At 38.9% G+C, this 20,538-nt stretch overlaps 1 protein-coding gene across 1 annotated transcript in view; it reads left to right on the top strand.

Moving 5' to 3' along the window:
• The first annotated feature begins 350 nt into the window (after nucleotides 1-350).
• The window catches only part of PRTFDC1 (phosphoribosyl transferase domain containing 1), a 69,038-nt gene continuing 48,850 nt past the window's right edge, over nucleotides 351-20,538 (top strand). Inside the window, exons 1-3 of the mRNA XM_081969888.1 lie at nucleotides 351-424; nucleotides 7,065-7,171; nucleotides 11,255-11,438. Coding sequence (XP_081826014.1) covers nucleotides 359-424; nucleotides 7,065-7,171; nucleotides 11,255-11,438 — 357 coding nt within the window. The 5' untranslated portion in view covers nucleotides 351-358. The remainder of the gene's footprint in view (nucleotides 425-7,064; nucleotides 7,172-11,254; nucleotides 11,439-20,538) is intronic.

The following is a 20,538-nucleotide window of genomic DNA, read 5'->3' as shown; positions in this document are numbered from 1 at the left end:
AGGGATCTCTCCCCTACAGAAGCCAGCTTTGCTTGTACCTCATCCCCCGATGGAGGAAGAGGCGAGCCAAGCCTGACCTACAGAGCTCGGCCGGGGACCGAGAAGGGGGAAAAATTGCACTCAAGCAACTACGAGCTGCTTCACTGATTTCCCTCCCCGGGTCGGTTTGCTTGGCAATAGCTTCTTCTTTCCTCCAGCCTGAGCGCGCCGCCGCCGCCGCGCTGCCTTCTCCCTCCTACGGCTCACCACATCCGATCGGAGCGAGAAAGGAGGCCGGGCTCTGCGTTCACGTTTTCCTCCCCCTCCTCCTCGCCTCTCTGTTCTCCCTCCTCAAGGCTTTGTCCAGCCCCTTGTGAAGATGGCGGGGCTGAGCGGCAGGAGTAGCGTGGCAGAGGCGCCGAGAAGCAGCGGCCGAGGGGTCGTGGTAAATGAAAACTTCCCCACCCACCCACTCCCGGATCAGCCTGCCGCAATATAGCTGTTGTTGCAGGCGCGATAGCCAGGCCGGCTCCCCTCCCAGTCCCTTCAGCACCCTGACATCCACCCGACCACGCTTCGCTCACCTGACACCCCCCCCCCCCAGACTTCAGCTTCTGCCTTCTCCCGCCTCGGTCGGTAGCTTAGATCACCCGGGGGATTTTTTAGTATTTCATCGTTAGGGTACCCAGAATGAAAGCAAAGGGAGCTACGAAGCCGTGCGCTGGGAATAAGTTCCTTGCCACGAGTTGGGGGCGCAGGTTTTTAACAATTGCATTGCTCGCCACCCAGCCATGGAAGGCGATGTGGCTTGTTTTCTCTCGGAGAAATAGGTAGCCTGGGGTTGCAGACTTTGAACGACCGCACAGCACAGAACGATTCCCGATCCTCTTCCTAATTGAGTGTAACACGATCATCTTGTGGGCAGGAAAATCTTTCACCGATTCCCTCCATAAGTGAATATGATTTGGAATTCAAGGATAGCAGAGACACGTCACCTCCCCCCTCCCGTCCCTTAAAAGCCACGCATTCAGGATCTGCATTCATGCATCACACTAAATCACTTTAATCGCATCAGTTCTGGTAGAGGGTTTATTTGCACAGCTTCCCTTCCGCCGCCCCCCCGTCCCCCCCATGAACTGAAGAAGTTACACGTGATGCAGTGTTGTCCTCTTGCGTAATTGGTATAACGCTTATGAAGAAAGGAGGTGTGTTTCCCCTCACTAATTCATTACAATGACCTGAATAAAACAATCCTATCTTAAGAAAGAGGTGGGTGGAAGATTGTACTGTTCTTTAGGGAGATGATTTGGAGGTTCTTAGAAGATGCTTATAAAGGGGCATTATAGCTTTAGTACCATAATTGATTTAATATTCAGTGATACTTTGACTTTTTAAATAATAAATATGGCTGCCTCCTGAACACATGAGTCTCAGACTAAATTGCACATGTGTTTATTTTAAAATAAGCACCCTTATGAATGCAGGATATTAATTATCAATGCAGATTTGGGCTGGGTTGTACTTGGAGGGGAGAATAGGAAGGAATATCGGGGATATTAATTGTTTGAAAACTTCCTAAATGAATACACTTTTATAATACTCAAAAAACCGTAGTGTAGACAGCAATAAAATTTGACCCAAATACATCTTTACAGGTATTCCTTGTCTTATTATCATTCATTTAGCAACTGTTTGAACTTACAGTTGCCCTGAAAAAAGTGACTTGTGAACACTCCTTACACTTATATCTGTATCCCCATGGTCATGTGATCAAAATTTGGGCCCTTAGCAACCAGCATGTATTTATGATTTTTGCAGGATCCCAGGGCTTTGTGATTGCCGTTTGAAACTTTCCCAGCCTGTTTCCAACTTGTAAAATAAATGGGGGAAATTAGATTTTCTTAATGATCACATGACTCACTTAACAACTACTATGATTCATTTAACAACCATGGGAAAAGGTTTGTAAATTGGGTGCAGCTCACTTAACTCTCTTGCTTAGCAATGGAAATTATGGACAAAATACTAAGTCAAGGATTTAACCTCTTTTAATATGGCTACTAGGTGTGAAATTGCACTGTCACATACTTTAAATTATAAAAGTAGACAGATGAGAAGAAGCAGTTGTAGAATTTTTTACTTCAGAAAAATCTTATTTTGTTTTGCAAAAAAAAAAAAGTCTCTAAAATACAAATAGTCCTCTACTTGCAACTATTTATTTAGTGATCGTTTGAAGTTACAGTGGCACTGAAAAAAGTCACCTATGATCGCTGAGCATCCCCTGGGTCATGTGAATAAAATCTGAATGCTTGCCAACTATTCATGATGGTTGCCATGTCATGGAGTCATTTGATCATCTTTTGCAACCTCCCAACCTTAACAACCATGTTACCAAATTATAATCTACAGTGATTCACTTAACTGCGACATTAAAGGTCATAAAATGAGGCAAAACTCACTTAACAATTGTCTCACTTGGTAACAGAAATTTCGGGGTTGATTGTGGCTGTAAATTAAGGATTATCTGTATACTGTTTAGAACTAATTGTGCTGTGCAAACTTTTTGCTCTGAAATGTATATACTTTAAACTTTACATTATACAAAATTTTTATTACATACTTCTATTTTGATAGAAATTTTAAAGTGCCTGACTGATTTGTTGACAGAACAGATCAGTCCTATGTGCACTTCTAAATAAGCCTCACTGTACACAGCAGGAGTTGCTTCTAGGTGAATATTCTGTAGACACAGAACTATATTCTAGCTTTAGTAATATGTTATTTTGGCATTCAAATATAAGGTAGAGGATGATAATTCATCTTTAAATCTGAGGTTTTTTTTTTACCCAAAATATACACTTGAGAAGTACACTGTAGCCTTCTTAAGTGTCTGTGTAATAATTCTGGGGAAATAGTAATAGGACTGGGAAGCCCCAGATTCAAATATGGATAGTTCTTGACTTATAATCACAATTGAGCCCGGGGTGAAATGCTCTGAAATCTGCTACCAGTTTGCTTCGTGCGCATGCACACTGTAGGCGCTGATCGTCGGAACTACCAGTTCACCCAAACCGGTAGTAAAAAATGCTACCGGTTTGGGCAAACTGGTAATTCCGATGATCAGCTGTGTTACAATCAGCTATGCCGCACGATTTCTAAACCGTAGTTAAAAATGGTAACCGATTCGGGTGAACCGATCAAAACCGGTAGCATTTCACCCCTGAATTGAGTCCAAAATTTCCACTGCTAACAGGACATTTGTTAGTTTTGCCCCATTTTACTTTTTTTTTGCACCGTGGTTGTTTAGTAAATCACTGCAATTGTTAGGTTAGTAACAGAATGTTTCCTGAATCTGGCTTCCCCATTGACTTTGCTAGTCAGAAGGTCACAAAAGATGATTACATGACCCAGGACTCTGGAGTTGTCAGAAATATATGACAGTTGCCAAGCATCTGATTTAATCACAGAGATGCTGCATTGGTTTTCAGTGCCATTGTAACTAAATGAACAATTGTATGTTGATGATTATTGGTAATGGAAGTTTACTAGTGTTTTTAGGCACAATACACTTTTTAACCCAGCAACTTATCACTTTGTTTCAGTTTTCTGTAGCTTTTCTAGTCTATTGATTGGAAACAACCAGAAACAATCATGAAATTGCTCCTTCTCTCTTTTTTAGAATAATCATCCGGAAAGCCGTATTCATCCAATTTTGAAATCAAACCAAACGCATAAAGTGGAAAATTTTCCACAAAAAATATTGACAAATTTCTAGCCTACATCTTTGGTAGGGGGATCTATCTGCAAGCTCTTGCCACCATATTGAGAAGAGCAGATTATGAACAGTTTATGTAATAAACCATGGTTTAAACACAAGGTAGTTTGCTTTGAAATATAAAGCAATCTGTGTTTATTTGTATTGTATCCTTGCAAGCTTCAGCCCTTGCCACTCTTACTGTATAGGACCCCAGTGGAATTTTCTTTTTATGGTGTGTTCTGTTGGTTCTAATTTTTTGAAGCTGCATTCAGTTTTTATGTTCTGTTTCATAGCTGTATATTAATTTTGAGAACATCACCTAATAGGAAGAGAGCAAGGTAATCATTCCAGAAGCAAGCTAGAAATCTCTTTAGTTGCTATAGGAATCTCATTTAGGAAATAGGGGCTATTCTTTTTCTGTACTACGACCTTGATCACATCATTGACAATGTTCTCATGCACATTTAGCTCACTAAGATAAATGAATATTCTTAGGATAAGTTATATAATAGATTTGTATACTAGAGCCAAAATTTCTCTTTAAAAAAAAAACATGACCTATATTTATTAGAGTGTACAGTACTAGGGGCTGCAGGATTCTTAAAGCAGAATTTTTTGTTACCTTTCTCTTTACAGATAGTCCTCGACTAATGACCCAAAATTGAACCCAAAATTCTGTCGCTAAGTGAGACAGCTGTTAGGTGAACCACTGCGGTTCTGTGGTAGGACCCTCCCAGTTTAACAACCTGTGCGGTGATCACGCAGTTTGTGTGCGTGCGCGCATACACAATTTGAAGAAATCTTCACTTTCTGGTTTCTTCGGAGAAGTAACACAGCTGATTCGTGCGGCAATCTGCTCTGCTGCGCTAATCAGCTGAGAAGATAAAGTTAGGAAAATAGCATGGGTGAGCAGATAGGCCCATCTGATCGTTGAGGCGAACCAGTTCACTCCCAGCTGATCGTCGAAGGTACCGGTTCACCTGAACCATTAGAATCCAACCTCTGCTGCAGTTGTTAACTTAGTAACATAGCTGTTAAGTAAATCTGGCTTCCCCATTGGCTTTGTTTGTCATATTATATTATATTAATTATATTATATTAATTATATTATATTAATTATATTATATTGTCATGTTATGTTATATTAATATTACGTTATATTAATTTTGCATTATATTATATTATAATATTATATTATAATATTATATTATAATATTATATTATAATATTATATTATAATATTATATTATAATATTATATTATAATATTATATTATATTATATTATATTATTATTATTATTTAATATACTATGAACGTCTCTGAGAATATATGTTCCCCTTATAGAGAAATCTAAAAGAAAATACAGGAATATCACTCCTATTTCCATATTCCACAGACACAAAACAATTATATAAGGTTGACTCTTGGGTTAAACATATTTAGAATAGACTCACTAAATCAGTAAATTTAAGCATGGCTAAATCAGGATGTTACACATAATGTTAACATTACAAAAACAGCTTGTCTTAATAATGAAAATTTCTTGTACTCAGAATGCTACCTCTATGCTTATTTTAGGAGTACAGCTTGGCTTGCTTTAGAAAAAGGGTAGGCAGTTTTGAAGGATCAAGGCCAAGTGACCTTGTAAAAGGTTGTAGGAGTTCTCTGAGCGGAAGAGGACCAGAATTTTTCCTTTTTAGGGTTGAGATTTAAGGATAGAGGGCTGGGGGAAGCAAACTGCTTACATTCCACCCGTAAACCTTCCTTGAAAAAAGGCCCCAAATGGTCAGCTATAACAATGCAATTTTCAGACCATCTGTAGGGCTTCTAATGGGATTAATCCACTAACATTTCAGTCAATGTTCACTGACCATTGGGTTATGCAGGGTTGGACCAGGACTAGCTAATACTTTGATTGAAGACAACTGAGAAATTCAAGATCTGTAGACTAGACATGGAAGTCATTTTTGATTTGAAGGGGAAATGATTTGCCTCTATAAGCCTTAATGTTTCCATTCTCATTAAAGCCTACTTTGGAAAAAAAAACCTGCAGAAAATTGGCTCTTTTGTCAGAAAGATATTGATAATGTGAACTTAGGGTGCTGGAGGACTGGATTTTTAGGCACATTTGTTGCTGTACTATCAATATGCTGCAATCCTTTGCAGATATGACCAGCCTAAATTTTGACTAGGGGAGCTGTCTAAAAAAACCGCGAATCATGAAAAATTATGCCATAAACTTTTGTGGATTGTTTTCCACATTCCCAGAATTCTGGACAAAGTGGCATGCTAACCTTGAATTTTTGTCCAGATGGACTGGAAGATGTTTCTTGCCAACATCTTTAATGAAAGCTGTTCAGAGGCAATTTATCCAAGTTTGGAAGTTCCCGTAGTAGTTTGCAATACTTTTAGGCACATATCAACACTTGAAGGTTAGAAATGGTATTCTGTATTCTTATAAAAGTATTTAAAGAATCATCAACTATCAAGACTAATGCGATCCCAGTATGTTGTACTGAAATTGAGGCCAAGACAGTCTGACCATGGATACCATCTTCCCCTGGAAATTCTAGAATCATCAAAATTTAAGAATGCCAAAATTATGTAAGATTTGCCTGTGTGGTTCAACTTAACAGTTACAAAAATGAATTAGAATAAAATTTTGAGGAGGTAGAGCCATTTTGTGAGGAGACAGCAGGTCTTAATACATGCTAGCACAATTGCTGCCATCCATTGTGTTCAGCCATGGTTTCCTTTTAAGCATAGCTTATTAATAAGTGATAGCAACTGGATTTCCACATAAAACTAAGATAAACTATCATTATCTTTTGATGTACCAGAATTTGAAGCCCCTATTTTTCTTTGGGTTGCTTGATTTTTTGATTAATTCATTTAGATCAGTGGTTACATTCAAATTTTTTTACTATCAGTTCTGTGGCTGTGGATTGGTGGGCGTGGCAGGGGAAGGATATTGCAAAATCCCCATTCCCACCTCACTCTGGGGCCAGCCAGAGGTGGTATTTGCCAGTTCTCCGAACTATTCAAAATTTCCGCTACCAGTTCTCCAAAACCTGCTGAATTTCACCCCTGATTTAAATACATTTCCTCTGCCTTGGTTGCCTTATAATAGTTGCACAAATTCCCAAAAATTCTAGGCAGTGAATTCACTGGCAGGTGACACCCAATAGCAACAAGATTTTGATATCTTCCATTCTCCTTATTACCTCATTCTCCATATTTAAACGTCTGCTTCTTAGATAAGTGTGGTAACATATTTGCAATGCAATACAGAAATGTTTATTTTAATCAACCTATATCTGCTTGCAGATTTCAGATGATTGGCCAGGATATAGCTTGGATCTGTTTACGTATCCACAGCATTACTGTGGAGATCTTGACTATGTGCTCATACCCCATGGGATCATTGTTGACAGGTAAAAAACTTTGGTGGATTTAAAACCTATGATTTATATTTTCTACATGTACAATCCTTTAATAACTAATCATAGTTTTGTTTTACTTGTCCATTTTCATTTTTGTCCTTTCAGCAGATAGCTTGAAGAAGTCTCTTTGTAAGTCTCTCTTCATTTCTGCCATTCAGAATTTCCGTAGAGGAGTGGCTAAATTCCAAAGAAATTTCTTCTTCCATGTCTAGATCAAACTTCAAATTGCCAGAATGAAGTCGCCACCTTGGCTTTGTTGTTGGCCAAAAATAAGTCATTTTCAGTACAAGTTTCTGATAGTAGCCAATATGCCAGCCAGATTCTGTATCTCCGCATACTTACATTTGTTAGTCGTTGCAAAGTCGTGTCCGACCCATCATGACCCCATGGACAACATTTCTCCAGGCCTTCCTGTCCTCTACCATCCTCTGGAATCCATTCAAGCTCAGGCCTACTGCTTCAGTGACTCAATCCAGCCAACTCATTCTCTGTCACCCCGTTCTTCTTTTGCCCTCCATTTTTCCCAGCATGAGGCTCTTCTCCAGTGGGTCCTTCCTTCTCATTAGGTGGCCAAAATATTTGAGTTTCATCTTCAGGATCTGGCCTTCTAAAGAGCAGTAAGTGTTGACCTCCTCTAGGACTGTCTGGTTTGATCGCCTTACAGTCCAAGGAGCTCGCAGGAGTCTTCTCCAGCACCATAGTTCAAAGGCCTCAATTCTTTAGCACTCAGCCTTTCTTATGGTCCAACTTTCACAGCCATACATTGCAACTGGGAAAACCATAGCCCTGACTATACACATCTTTCCATAATTACATAGTGTGATATTATCTGCTAAGAGCTTCCCCTTGAGTATATTAGTATATTGAGTATATTAGTTTTACATTTAGGCACTCAACTCTCAACCTATTCAGGGTCCTCCAGGTAATATAATGGAGGTCAGATCCTTCGTCCATATTCTCCTTTAATATTATTCTTTGTTCAGTGGTCTGCTTTCTCCATCTTTTAATTTGATTTTGTTCTTGGGTACCCTCAAGAATGTTTGTTCTTGCCTAAAACTTCCTAGATCTGAGTCAGTGGGCTTAGGGCATAATATGTCCAGTCAGAGAATGTCAAGGCTCATTCTCTTGGCATTTGCTGCTACTTCTCTCCTGATCTTAGTGGAACAATGCCAGTGAAAGGATATATTTTCCCTATTGGGGTAGGTAATTTCCAGACAAATTCAGATATCACATTAAATATTGGTATTATAAATAGGGTTGAATATCCATTTTTAAACAGAAGTTTTTATTTCTGATACATTAATTTGCCCCAGGGAAGGTTTTTTTTGCCAATTAGTAGAGGAATTAGGTTTACAGCGTTTTCCAAACTAAGTTTGAATGTAACAGTAGTCGGTTGCAGGTGGTACACCCCGGTATGGGCGTATCGGTGCCTGCCCGGAGCACATCTTCGGCACATCCACTCATGGCACATATAGCGCCTGTGCGATGCTCTGCTGAGCAGCTGGAGCATCACGGAGGCTCGTGGAGGCATTGCTGGAAGGTAAGATGCATGCATGCGTTGTGCGCACGCACACGCTGCGTGCATTCACGTAGAAGACTCCGGGCCGCGTTGCAACCATACTGGTTGCACCGTTATCCGGAACCCACCACTGGAATGTAACCATGATTGATGGAATAAACTAGAGTGGCTTAGTTTGGTGCAATGCTAGTTCAAAACCTAATTTAGTTAGACTTACTAGCATGTTTGAATCAATTGAATGTGACATATTTATTTATTAAATTTAAATGCTGTCCTCTGAAAAAGTGACTCTTGCCCAAGGAAATCCAGTGATGTTATATGTTATATTTTGGATGTGAAAACTAAAACTATAAATCTTCAGATCTATCCATTCTGCACTGTTCTAGATGGTTGCCTCTAAGTAGAAAACTAAGTGGGAAAAGGTCTGTTTTATATTTCATGCCTTAAGATGGGTGGGCCACAACTCTTAGCAACCCTAGCCAACATAGTTGATGGTGAGAAATGCTGAGAGATTTGCCTGTTTCAAATAATAATTTACAGTTTAAAATAAACTGTCAAAATTATGCTTTTGTTCTTGGTGAATGGGGAGTACGCCTTGATCACTTATCCTCCAGAGTAAACTATAAATTATTATTGTGTGAGACATTTGAATGTAAATAATGGCCTGGAGGCTAAATGTCTAAGATACAACTCAAGGTGCAGAGAAAAATGATGGAAAGGGATTTTCTTAAGAAACATTTTTCTGCTGTATTAAAACAGCATTGGCTTCAAATTGCTATGCCCCTTACCAGATAATCAACATAGGTTGAAGATTTGATATAATAAGCTGTGAAATTCTGCTGCATTTTGACAGACGAATCCTAAATTGTGCTGCATATGAAGCATGCTTCTGAGTAGTAATAATGTACATAAGAATTCGGATCCTCTTGGGTAAAAGTGTTACCCAATTTAATAGATGGTTCTCACCCAAATATAAATATGTTTATATTTATATGTGTAGGAAGTGAAGTTTCTTTTGAGTTCAGCTGTACTGATAACTGCCATGCTATTTTTTGACCCAATATAGAATTAATTCATTCATATTCTCTTTTTAATTTCCTAGTCTAGCCGACACCTCTAGAGGTTTCTTAAAGATCTCCTGTTTAAATACTGATTAAAGTATTTTAAAGTCTGATCTTGCTTAGTTGTTAAGTCTGGCCAGGTTCTGGAAGGTGTTGGATACCGCCTAGAATTATACCACCAGAGCTAGGCATAAAGCACATTTTATTTGTTTCCATTAAAGCTAACCCCAAATCTTCCCCTCCTTTGAAAATGTAAACATTTTGGCCCACTTTCTCCAGTGATATCCACTATTAACAATCAATATATATATATATAATATTGTTTACAATTTCTACTGCATAAGAATACACAATGCACTAAGCTGCAGCCAACTTCTACTGCATAACCTTGAATGCACTATGCACTAAGCTGCAGTCAAATATTGATTGATTGGTTGATTGATTGGTTGATTGATTAATGCGGCTAATCACAATGCTGAATGCCTCACAACAGTTGTATAAAAGCAAAGACTACACAAATCATAAAATAATTAAAGTAATAGAATGGAATGGAATGGAATTCTTTATTGACCAAGTGTGATTGGACACACAAGAAATTTGTCTTGGTGCATAGGCTCTCAGTGTACATAAAAGAAAAGATACATTCGTCAAGAATCTTAAAGTACAACACTTAATTATAGTCAGAGGGTACAAATATGCAATCAAATCATATTAGGAAACAATCACTATAAATCGTAAGGATACAAGCACAAAGTTACAGTCATACAGTCGTAAGAGGGAGGAGATGGGTGATAGGAATGATGAGAAGAGTAATAGTAGTGCAGACTTAGAAATAGTTTGACTGTGTTGGGGGAATGTTGTGTCTAGTTGTTAGAAATTAAAAAAACCTTACACTGTAACCAATCTTCCTGGATGCAGTTAACAGAACTTTCCAATTCTGATTTTACTTATCCCAGAACCTGGGAGAAGAACTCCCTTAACACCATTCAGAAAGGTTAAGGGATTGAGGCCTACTGGATCTCAAAGTGAAAGGTGTTCCTCAGAGTAGGGGCTGCCACAGAAAATGCACATATCCTGGGGGCCATGAGATAGCAACATTTAAGGGAAGAATCCCAGAGTATGCTTACTTTATGTGATCTGGTGGAACAGGTAAGGTATATTCAAATAGAGGTGGTCCTGTAAATAGCCTCTTTTTATACCCTGCAAGAGAATCAAAAATAAATATAATTGTCAGAGGTGGGTTGCTCCCAGTTAGGTTCAGATTGGCCAAACTGGTAGTGGCGTCAGCGGGAGGCTCCGCCCACCCATCCAGACGCTTCTGCACATGCGCAGAAGCATCGTGAGCACGAGCATGAGCAAAACAGTAGCATTGGATTTTGAAACCCACCTCTGGTAATTGTGTATGAAGTTGATTATAGTTGCGTTGCACAAAAAAACACATGTGAACTGGAGAGACCAAAACTTACTTATATTTATTTTTAATTCTTACTTTAGGATAGAACGTTTGGCGAAAGATATCATGCAAGACATTGGATACAATGACATCGTGGTTCTCTGTGTACTTAAAGGTGGCTACAAATTCTGTGCTGATCTTGTGGAGCATATTAAGAACCTCAGTAGAAACTCAGAAAGGTTCATCTCCATGAAAGTTGACTTTGTCAGAGTGAAAAGTTATCAGGTAAGTAATTTTTATTTTAAAAAAAAACTAATACATTTAATGAAATGTGTTTTGATTACTGCAGTTTTCCTCGGTCTAATTCTCCACAGCTATATTCCGCCTAGAATTTCTGGAATTCCTAGTTATGGTTAAGATGGCTGAGAATTCTGGGTATTGTTACTGTATAAATACATACTCCGAGCTTAATTAAAACAGGATTGCAAGCACAATTGATGAAATTTGATGAATTACCAGTAGTTTCTTTAGCAGAACTGAAAGAACAATTTCCCTGTTTTTCTTATACACTCAAATTTGTTCCAAAGATTCTCCAAAGGTTTGAAGTAGAATTGGGCACTTACATTGGGAAGAGAAAATGAAATAGTCCCGTTAAAATTCATCCTTTTCTAAAACAGCTTTCACAGTGGATTTTCCCAAACTTATGCTTATGTTGTGTGTCTATGAGTAGATTGATATGGTAATGCTAATAAACTGTATTTTAATAGGGTTTTTTTTTCCTTTCCTGAATAAAATATGCTGAATCTTTAGAAACGATGTTTAATTTAAGCTCCTGCATTGACTTTACTAGTATAATGAATTCTTTATCCCAGCTAGCTTCAGATTCCCCATTTTCTTGGTGATGTAAAAGAAAAGACATTGAGCCAGTTGTTGGTTTACTTACTGCCAGGAAGTTTCCTGGAGGTACTTAGAAATTTTAACCTATATTAATGCCTACTTAAAGTTATACTTCAAATGTATTTTAAAGTGGGTTTCAAACTAGTTAACTGAAATTCAAAACTGACCAACCCCATATTATTTTTTTCTTTTTCTTTTTATAGTGTGGGAGGTTAGAGTTGATCCAAAATTTACTTTTCCTTTCCAAGATGCAGTGACCTCCCCTTCTCATAATGCTATATAGTAAATGAATATAGAAACTGGGGGATTCCAAAAGCAATTTCTTATAAGGCATGTGGTCACACAGCTGTTGAAAGCAAAAAAAAGTTAAAAATTCTTCTCTGCTTGCCCAAGGCCTCAGGAGTGAATTCAAATAGCTTTTTGGATGGTTGCCATTGTTTACTGTAGATACTTCCTTCACTTTGAGTTATGAATATGTATGATATCTGGAATAGGAAGCTGAACTATCAGTAGCCAAGGTTGTTCAAATTTCTTTTTGACCTACAGACATGAGTTAAGTTCAAAGAATACTTCTAAGTAAGAAGGATTTTAGCTTGTCCAGTTATTTCTTTGGCATTACTACATCTTTCTGGCCTTGTGTTTTCAGACCATTTCTAACTACCTGGGATACAGACATTGCATACCAAATTCATCCCTGTCCTACAAAATTAGTATTTGCACTTCTGGATCAGTTCACCTGTGCTTGGATTCCACTTTTGCACCAATAGCATTTAGTATGTAGCTGATGCAGCAAGCAATTTGTGAATAAACATTCATTTGACTTTAATACTTTAATTCTGCAAGCATGGATCACAGGCTTTCTAACTCCCACCATTCAGTTGTCCTCTTAAATTTATCCTTTCTTTTTCAGTTCTTAATATCTTACTCTTCCTTCCTAATCCAGAGAGCAATATTCTTCACTTGATTGATTTTTCTATTTCTGAGGATCTTTCTACTAACCGTTTCCCATTTTTCTTTCTTAAGGGAGTCCTGCTGTTTTTCTGTTCATTTTATGCAGCTGTGCTCTTTTCTCTCTCCAACTGTTTGTCTCCAAGAACCATGTCCAAGTCTTGTAAACTGTAGTGGGATTCTGATGGTTGTTTTTGCTCGATGTTCAGCATTCATGACTAAAAGGTTAGTTTGTCACACTGCAATGTTAAAGGGAAAGAGGGGAGGGAACTTCTCAACTAAAGCATAAAAAACATTCCCACAAAAATGAGAATGTACACTTGATATCTGTGAAAAATAGGAGAATTTGGACTGTTTAAAAGCATGCTGTTTTACTACTCAGGTGTACAATCTGAGTCAACGCCTATTCCTGAAAAACCTTGGGTGAAGTCCAAGTGTGTACTGTAAGTTGTTATGGATTTGTTAATGCTAATATGGTAGTAGAAATTAGGGATAAATAACTGAAGAGTAAGTGGATAACAAAAAAATAATTTAAATTACCTGTCCTTTTAAATCAAATCAGAGGTACCTTTTTGGAACATGTCCATCATCTTGCAATCAAATGTGGTTTTGGCCCTTGGCCTAGAAAAGTTGTGCGCCTCGGCCTAAGTGGGATGTTTTGGACAAATTTTAGGGGGATTGCAACTGGATTGATGAAAGATACTACCTATGTCTTTATCTTTAGAACCTTTATCCTCACAACCTTTAAAAATCATAGGCAAACTAGGTTCTGTTAAAAAGAATTGGCTATGTTGCCAAGTAGTGAAAGAGGAATCCCTGAACATTAATAGCATCTTTTCAGAATAAATTTTTGTATTTGCGATTTGTCAAGAGCGATAGTGATTTGACTGGCACAAGAAGAGATGCAAAGCTTTGTAACCAATGTATTGTGCTCATATGGGTTGAGAAACATTGGTCTAAATTGTGACCTAATACACCTGACATTTCTACCCCCACCTTAACCATCTCTTTTAATTCTTTTGATAATGGGTATTTTTCTCCTTTGGAAACATCTCACAGTAAGCATTCATTTTCTTATGCTTTCCTATCTGCAGTTGAAATGGTGATTTGTGCTGTGTTCTCTCTCACTATGTGGTCATAGATTAATTACCAATTGGCGCCTGGCTGGTGGAATGAATTTCCATAACCCTTAGAGTCAGTGTTTGAACTAATTTAAGATGAGTTTTCAAATGAGTGGGAGGGCCAGGGATGAGAAGTCAAATTAACACTTGATTTGGCCCTCTGTTATGAATGTTGGCAAGGGATCTTTGGCAAATAATCTTTCTCTCCCCTTTGGTAGGAAGTGCTTGTTTTTTATTCTGATCAAAGAGAACTCTGTTAATATATTGGGCAAATATGAATTATGCCTCTTTTAATTGCTCATTTTAATGCCTTCGGAGCCGAGTACATAAATGACTGTATGTGCTCTACCAACACATACAGCCTCAGTTTTCTGGTTTGAGGAGACATGAAAATGATATGGGCATTCTCCCGAAACAATGGTATGGAGTAGACTAATCAAAAAGGACACAAAACACTGATTGATCAAAATGCTATCTGCCCTTCCATTGTTCTCTCTCCTGTGATTTACTGCCTATCTACTTCTCCTTATTCCTGGTTCTTACTCTGGGTAGTTGGACACACTTTCATGGTAAGGACAAGGCTGCAACTTCCCTTTATTTTTATTGTCCAGGAAAGCTCAGAGCATCCAAAATATTGGCCTGGGTGGCCAATAAAGGACCATTGGTGAATTGGGAATTTGCTACATAATATAGATGTTGTGTTCTCTTGTTCCAGCAACAAATCTTTGTAGTGCAAAACTCAACTGGCTGTTTGACAAAGGAGGGAGAGGGATATGTTTGTAGGACTACAATGGATATTTTGCAGGGACAGACATAAGATTGATATGGGAAGAACCATAAAGTCTTGATATGAACTGAAGTACTAGGTGTATTTTCCCTAGAAAGAAGTCTTTAATCATATTTTTTTAATTATTTGTAAGTTGATGATATCTGTCAGAGGGATTTTTTTTTTACATTTGGTAAAATACATACCCATTAAAGGTTAAAACGTTTTTTAAAAATCAACAACTGATTAAAAGCCGCTATTAAAAGAAGACAGAGCAACATTGTTAAAAGGCAACATCTAATGATGAAACAGTCTAAAAAAATCTCAGTCTCTCTGAAAGATTTGGTGATCGTTCTCAAAATAAAAGTTGTGTACCAGTGAAACAAACTGCCTCATCATTAGCATGTTTCTGTTCACTGGAAGTATTCATATTGAAGGTATATAGTAGGCCCCTGAAGGGCCTTATTAGGCCCAGCTCCAAGGAAGAAGTTAGATTCTGTGATCTCTGAGGCCCTTCTAGCGCTGTGATTCTAAGAGGAAAGAACTACCGTATTTTTCGGAGTATAAGACGCACCTTTTTCCCTCAAAAAAGAGGCTTAAAATCTGGGTGCGTCTTATATACTGAATACAGCATTTTTTTTGCCTCCTGAAACCCTTCCCCTTCACCAAAATGGCCGTGCAGAGCTTGTAGGAGGCTTTCAGAGAGCTCCTGGGGGCTGGGGAGGGCAGAAATTTTGCCCCTTCCCCAGCTCCCAAGAGCAATCTATTAGCTTCCTAAGGCCTTTATTTGACAAAAAACGGGCCCATTTTTGCGAAAAACAGGCCGTTTTTGCTCTGTTTTGCCCCCCTCCCAGGAATACTCTACAAGCCTGCTAAGGGGCTATTCATGCCCTTTAAAAAAAGACCTGTTTTTGCGATAAACAGGCCATTTTTGGAGGTTTGCAGAGTGCAAAAACGTTTTTTTTAAATTTGCCTCTTCAAAACCTTGGTGCGTCTTATACTCCAGTGCGTCTTATACTTAAAAAATACGGTAGCTTAGCTTATCCCAGCCTGTTGATTTCCAACTGTGTTGGACTACTTCTCCTATAATGTTGAGTTATAATGGGCTGAAGACCATAATGCTGTGATGACGAACCTATGGCACAGGTGCCAGAGGAGGCATCTTTGTGGGCATGCGCGCCGTCACCACCTGGTCTTCAGATTTCCGGTGCTCCAGTGCGCAAAGACCAACTGGCTGGCAAGCATGCATGCGCCAAAGGCCAGGTGGCCAGCACGCACATGCACGCCGGCCACCTGGTCTTTGTGTTTCTGACACATGCATGTATGTGCACACGTTCCAGTTTGGGCACTTGGTGCTGAAAAGGTTCGCCATTACTGCTATAACGTGTGCCACAAATCCTAGCCTTTCTTGACATTTATGTTCCTTCTGTGCAAAATTTCTAATATATTTTTAAAATGCCATAGCTGCTTAGCCTGTATTCTATCAGTACCTGTTAAAACTGTTTTCCTATTGGTAATTCATGATTTGGGAGATTTTGAATCATAGCAATGTGTATAGCCTGCTATAACTATTATCTTACTTCTTTTTCCTTTATGCTAACAACATTGCCTGCAGAGCATTTCCTTTCATTCAGTTCTGGAAAAGGGGCATCATTAATTGGAGCAACCCCAGATTCTTTATAATTTCCCCAAAGACTTGGATGAAATCCTTTGCTGGCATTTCTTAAACCTTGCTCCTTAAAATAGATCCTAGTCAATCCACTGCCATGTGGAGGGTAATGCAGAAAAGGGCTAGAGCACACTTCAAAAATGAAGTAGAGTAAGACAACGTCTTTTCGCTCAACTCCACCTCTTTCAGTTACTATAAGGCGGTCTTGTGATATGACACTTGTTTTGAGGTGAGGTGCTGGAATCTGAAAGTTTGAAAACTGCTCCTAGGCATTTTTTTCAATTACAACTGAAATCTATTTTGTTAGAAATGCTGGGATGCAATTCCAGAATTGTCATAATGTCCAAACATATCCCAACCAGGAGATATCTAGATAAATTATACTTCAGGTAACATTGTGTTCAATAACCTTAATCTATGGGTGTCTGGCTAGGATTTATGAGGGCTGTAGTATATTAGATTGTTGGAGAACCATGTTGAAGAACAGGACTTTTAAATTTCATTTGTTTTTATTAGAGGTTTTAAGTAGAATTTATTTTCAAATGGTTTTTAAATTATTAGTTGCTATAAATATATAGGTATAGGTAATGAGCCATATTTTTTCATTACATGTCATCAAGTCCTTGTCAAATCCTAGCAACTGCATAGATTTTTTTGGATTACAATCTGCCTCTATCTTGGTGTTTTAGGTCTTCCAGTGGTACACTCATTGCCGTAGTTTAAAAGCTCTTGCTGCTGGTTGTCGTCTTCTCCTCTTTCTTTCAATTTTCCTCAGAATTGGAATATAGAGCTTTCTCCAGACAGCTAGGTCTTTGGATAGCACATCCAAAAGTAGAATAATATAGAGTCTGAATGAAACACGCATTTTTCTTCTTCTATGCAGTTGTGCCCAGTTCTCAGAAATTACATGGACAAATCCCTGCATTTTTCTTGGCAAGGATTTTTAGAAGTGGTTTCCCATTGCTTGCTTCCTAGGGCTAAGAGAAAGTGACTAGCCTAAAGTCATCCATCTGGCTCTCTGCCTAAAGCAGGACTAGAACTCATAATTTCCTGGTTGTTAGCCTGATGTTTTACTACTACATCAAACTGGCTCTTGGAATGAAGCATATACACCACGGTTAAATGATAACGATATTACAGAGCCGGTGTACTTTTTGGTGGTGGACTCTATATGTCAGCGATGGTGAACCTTTTTTGGCTCGCGTGCCATAAGTGGGGGGAGCGCAGGGGGGTCGTGTGCAGGCGTGCCGCACCCATAATGCAATGCGCGACCCCCCCAGTGCGCATGCGTGCACTACAGGCGCGACCGCCCCCCCATTTTTGCATGCTTTTTTCACCCTCCCCAGGCTCCAGAGGCTTTATAGGAGCCTGGGGAAGGCGAAAACAGCCTCCCCCCCCGGAAGCCCTCGCGCCCCCCCCAGCAGTCAAAACGACCCTCCGAGCAAACTGGAAGTCACTTCCGGTTTGCTCGGGGGGTCGTTTTAAGCGCTCCGAAGGCTTCAGGGACCTTCAAGAGGCTTCCCTGAAACCTCCAGGCCAGTCAAAATGACCCTCCGAGCAAACAGGAAGTCCGTTCGTAGTACCCGTTTTTTGCGCTCCAGAGGCTTCAGGGAAGCTCATGAAGCCTCCGGGGGGGAGGCTCTTTTCACCCTCCCCAAGCTCTTATAAAAGCTCTGGAGCCTGGGGAGGGCGAAAAATGGCTTTAAAAAAGGGTGAACTCAGCTGGCCAGAGTGCGCATGTGCGCTGGCCAGCTGACAGGGCAGTGCCTCGCGTGCCCTGACAAATGGCTCTGCGTGCCACCTGTGGCACGCGTGCCATAGGTTCGCCATCACTGCTATATGTGGTATTTTCACTCATATTTCCATTCCAGCCTGTAAATTAATATACAAGACCTAATATTTGCCAGCTTACAGGTCTCTAGTACCAATATATAGTTTCTATTTATTAGGTAAAGGTAAAGTTTTCCCTCGCACATATGTGCTAGTCGTTCCCAACTCTAGGGAGCAGTGCTCATCTTCGTTTCAAAGCGAAAGAGCCAGCGCTGTCCGGAGACATCTCCATGGTCATGTGGCTGGCATGACTAAACACCGAAGGTACACAGAACGCTGCTACCTTCCCACCAAAGTCGGTTCCTATTTTTCTACTTCCATTTTTACATGCATTCAAACTGCTAGATTGGCAGAAGCTGGGACAAGTAACAGGAGCTCACTCCGTTACGTGGCGGTAGGGATTTGAACCACCAAACTGCCGACCTTTCTGATTGATGAGCTCAGTGTCTTAGCCCCTGAGCCACCACATCCCTATTTCTGTTTATTAGATATACACAATAACATCTGTTTAAGGGAGTGTTAGTTTTCTATGTCATTAATTCTTTACATGGTCAGTGAAACTTATTAATTTGAAAAAGAATCTATTATTAACTTCGATTTACTGTCTGTATTGTCAGTTCCACCACATAGATAACTAAACCATTAAATCCTATATCTGAACCCAGTTCATTTCTTCACCGTTCAGATGTTGGAAAGTCCATATTAAAATATAAATTATGCTTAACTCCTAAAATACCAATTGTACATGTTTAAACATGAAACCTAAAAAAAATTTCTACTCTCTACAAGCAAGTACACCACTGTAAAGATTAGAAAGCAATCAATTGATACAATGTTATTGATTGATAATATTTGATATGTTAATGAAATCATTCCATAACTAGTATTGTTTAATATAATTTAAAAACCAATAAATATTAATTTTATTTATTTTAAGGATTATCAGTAATCTTGTGATCAGCATATTTTAACCAGTAGAGGCATCTAAGCACAGAAGGGCTTTCATTCTAACACACCACAACATTGTCCCCTCAATTGTGCTATAAGGAATGTGTAAGAAGATCTCTTCCCAAAATGTTTTGTGTCCCTGATCCAGTTGGTCAGCAAACTCCTCTTTTCATTTCGAGCCCTTAGCAGTGCCTTTGTTCTCTACTACTTGCCAGGTTACCAGATGCCTTGATCAGCTTCACATCTGCTTATTGTTGTAATTTCTGATTCTAGCTGTCCAATAAAATCTATTAGATCTTGATTACCAGCTAGAAACCGCCAGCTTCAATGGAGCTTCTGGCTAAATGTTATAGCTGTTATTAATCTCCATTTTTCAGCGTTTGCTGTTTCATATTATTATTTTAGTATATTATATAGCACAGCACAGATCTAGGTTTACAGCAGGTTTACATCTTTTATTTCTCCCTCTCTTAACTCCATAGTTACCACCTTTAACAGTTTTTTTTAAACACACATTGATGTTTTGTGTTGCAATTGTGAATGTCACATTTTCTAGGTTTTTATTTTGGTCAAAAATGAAATTGGATTGGATTCTAAGGATATTCCAAGACCAGTTGAGCAACAAAGATGATTATAGAAGCCTGGAGTGAAACGTACGATGAACAGTTTCAGGAACTGGGTATATCTAGTCTAATGAAGAAAAGAACTAGAGGTGACATGATAGCAGTTCTCCAATATTGTCCCCCAAAAAGGGGGGCCCAAACTATTTTCCAATATTGAGCACTTGAGGACAAGATAATGAGCAATGGATGGAAAGCTATCAAGAAGAGATGCAACCTAGAATTAAGGAGAAACTTTCTGACAGAACAATTAATCAATGGAACAACTTGTCTCCAGAAGTTGTAGGCGCTCCATCATTGGAGGCTTTTAAGAAGAGATTGGACAACCATTTGTTCAGATGGTATAGGACAGTGATGGCGAACCGTTTAGAGACCGAGTGCCAAAACTGCAACCCAAAACCCACTTATTTATCGCAAAGTGCCAATGGCAATTTAACCTGAATACTGAGGTTACTACCTAAAATAATGATAAAGGCAGAGTTCAGCTAATTGTTCTAAGAAAAACATGATAAATACACTTTTATGCCCCTTCATTTTTTATCCTTTTGAAATATTAGGTTTAGCAACAATAAAAAAATTATAATAT

Source organism: Natrix helvetica, assembly GCF_964273705.1.
Source record: "Natrix helvetica genome assembly, chromosome: Z".
Lineage (NCBI taxonomy): Eukaryota > Metazoa > Chordata > Lepidosauria > Squamata > Natricidae > Natrix > Natrix helvetica.
Note: the sequence above shows the minus strand (reverse complement) of the source record. Positions and strands in the feature narration are given on the sequence as shown.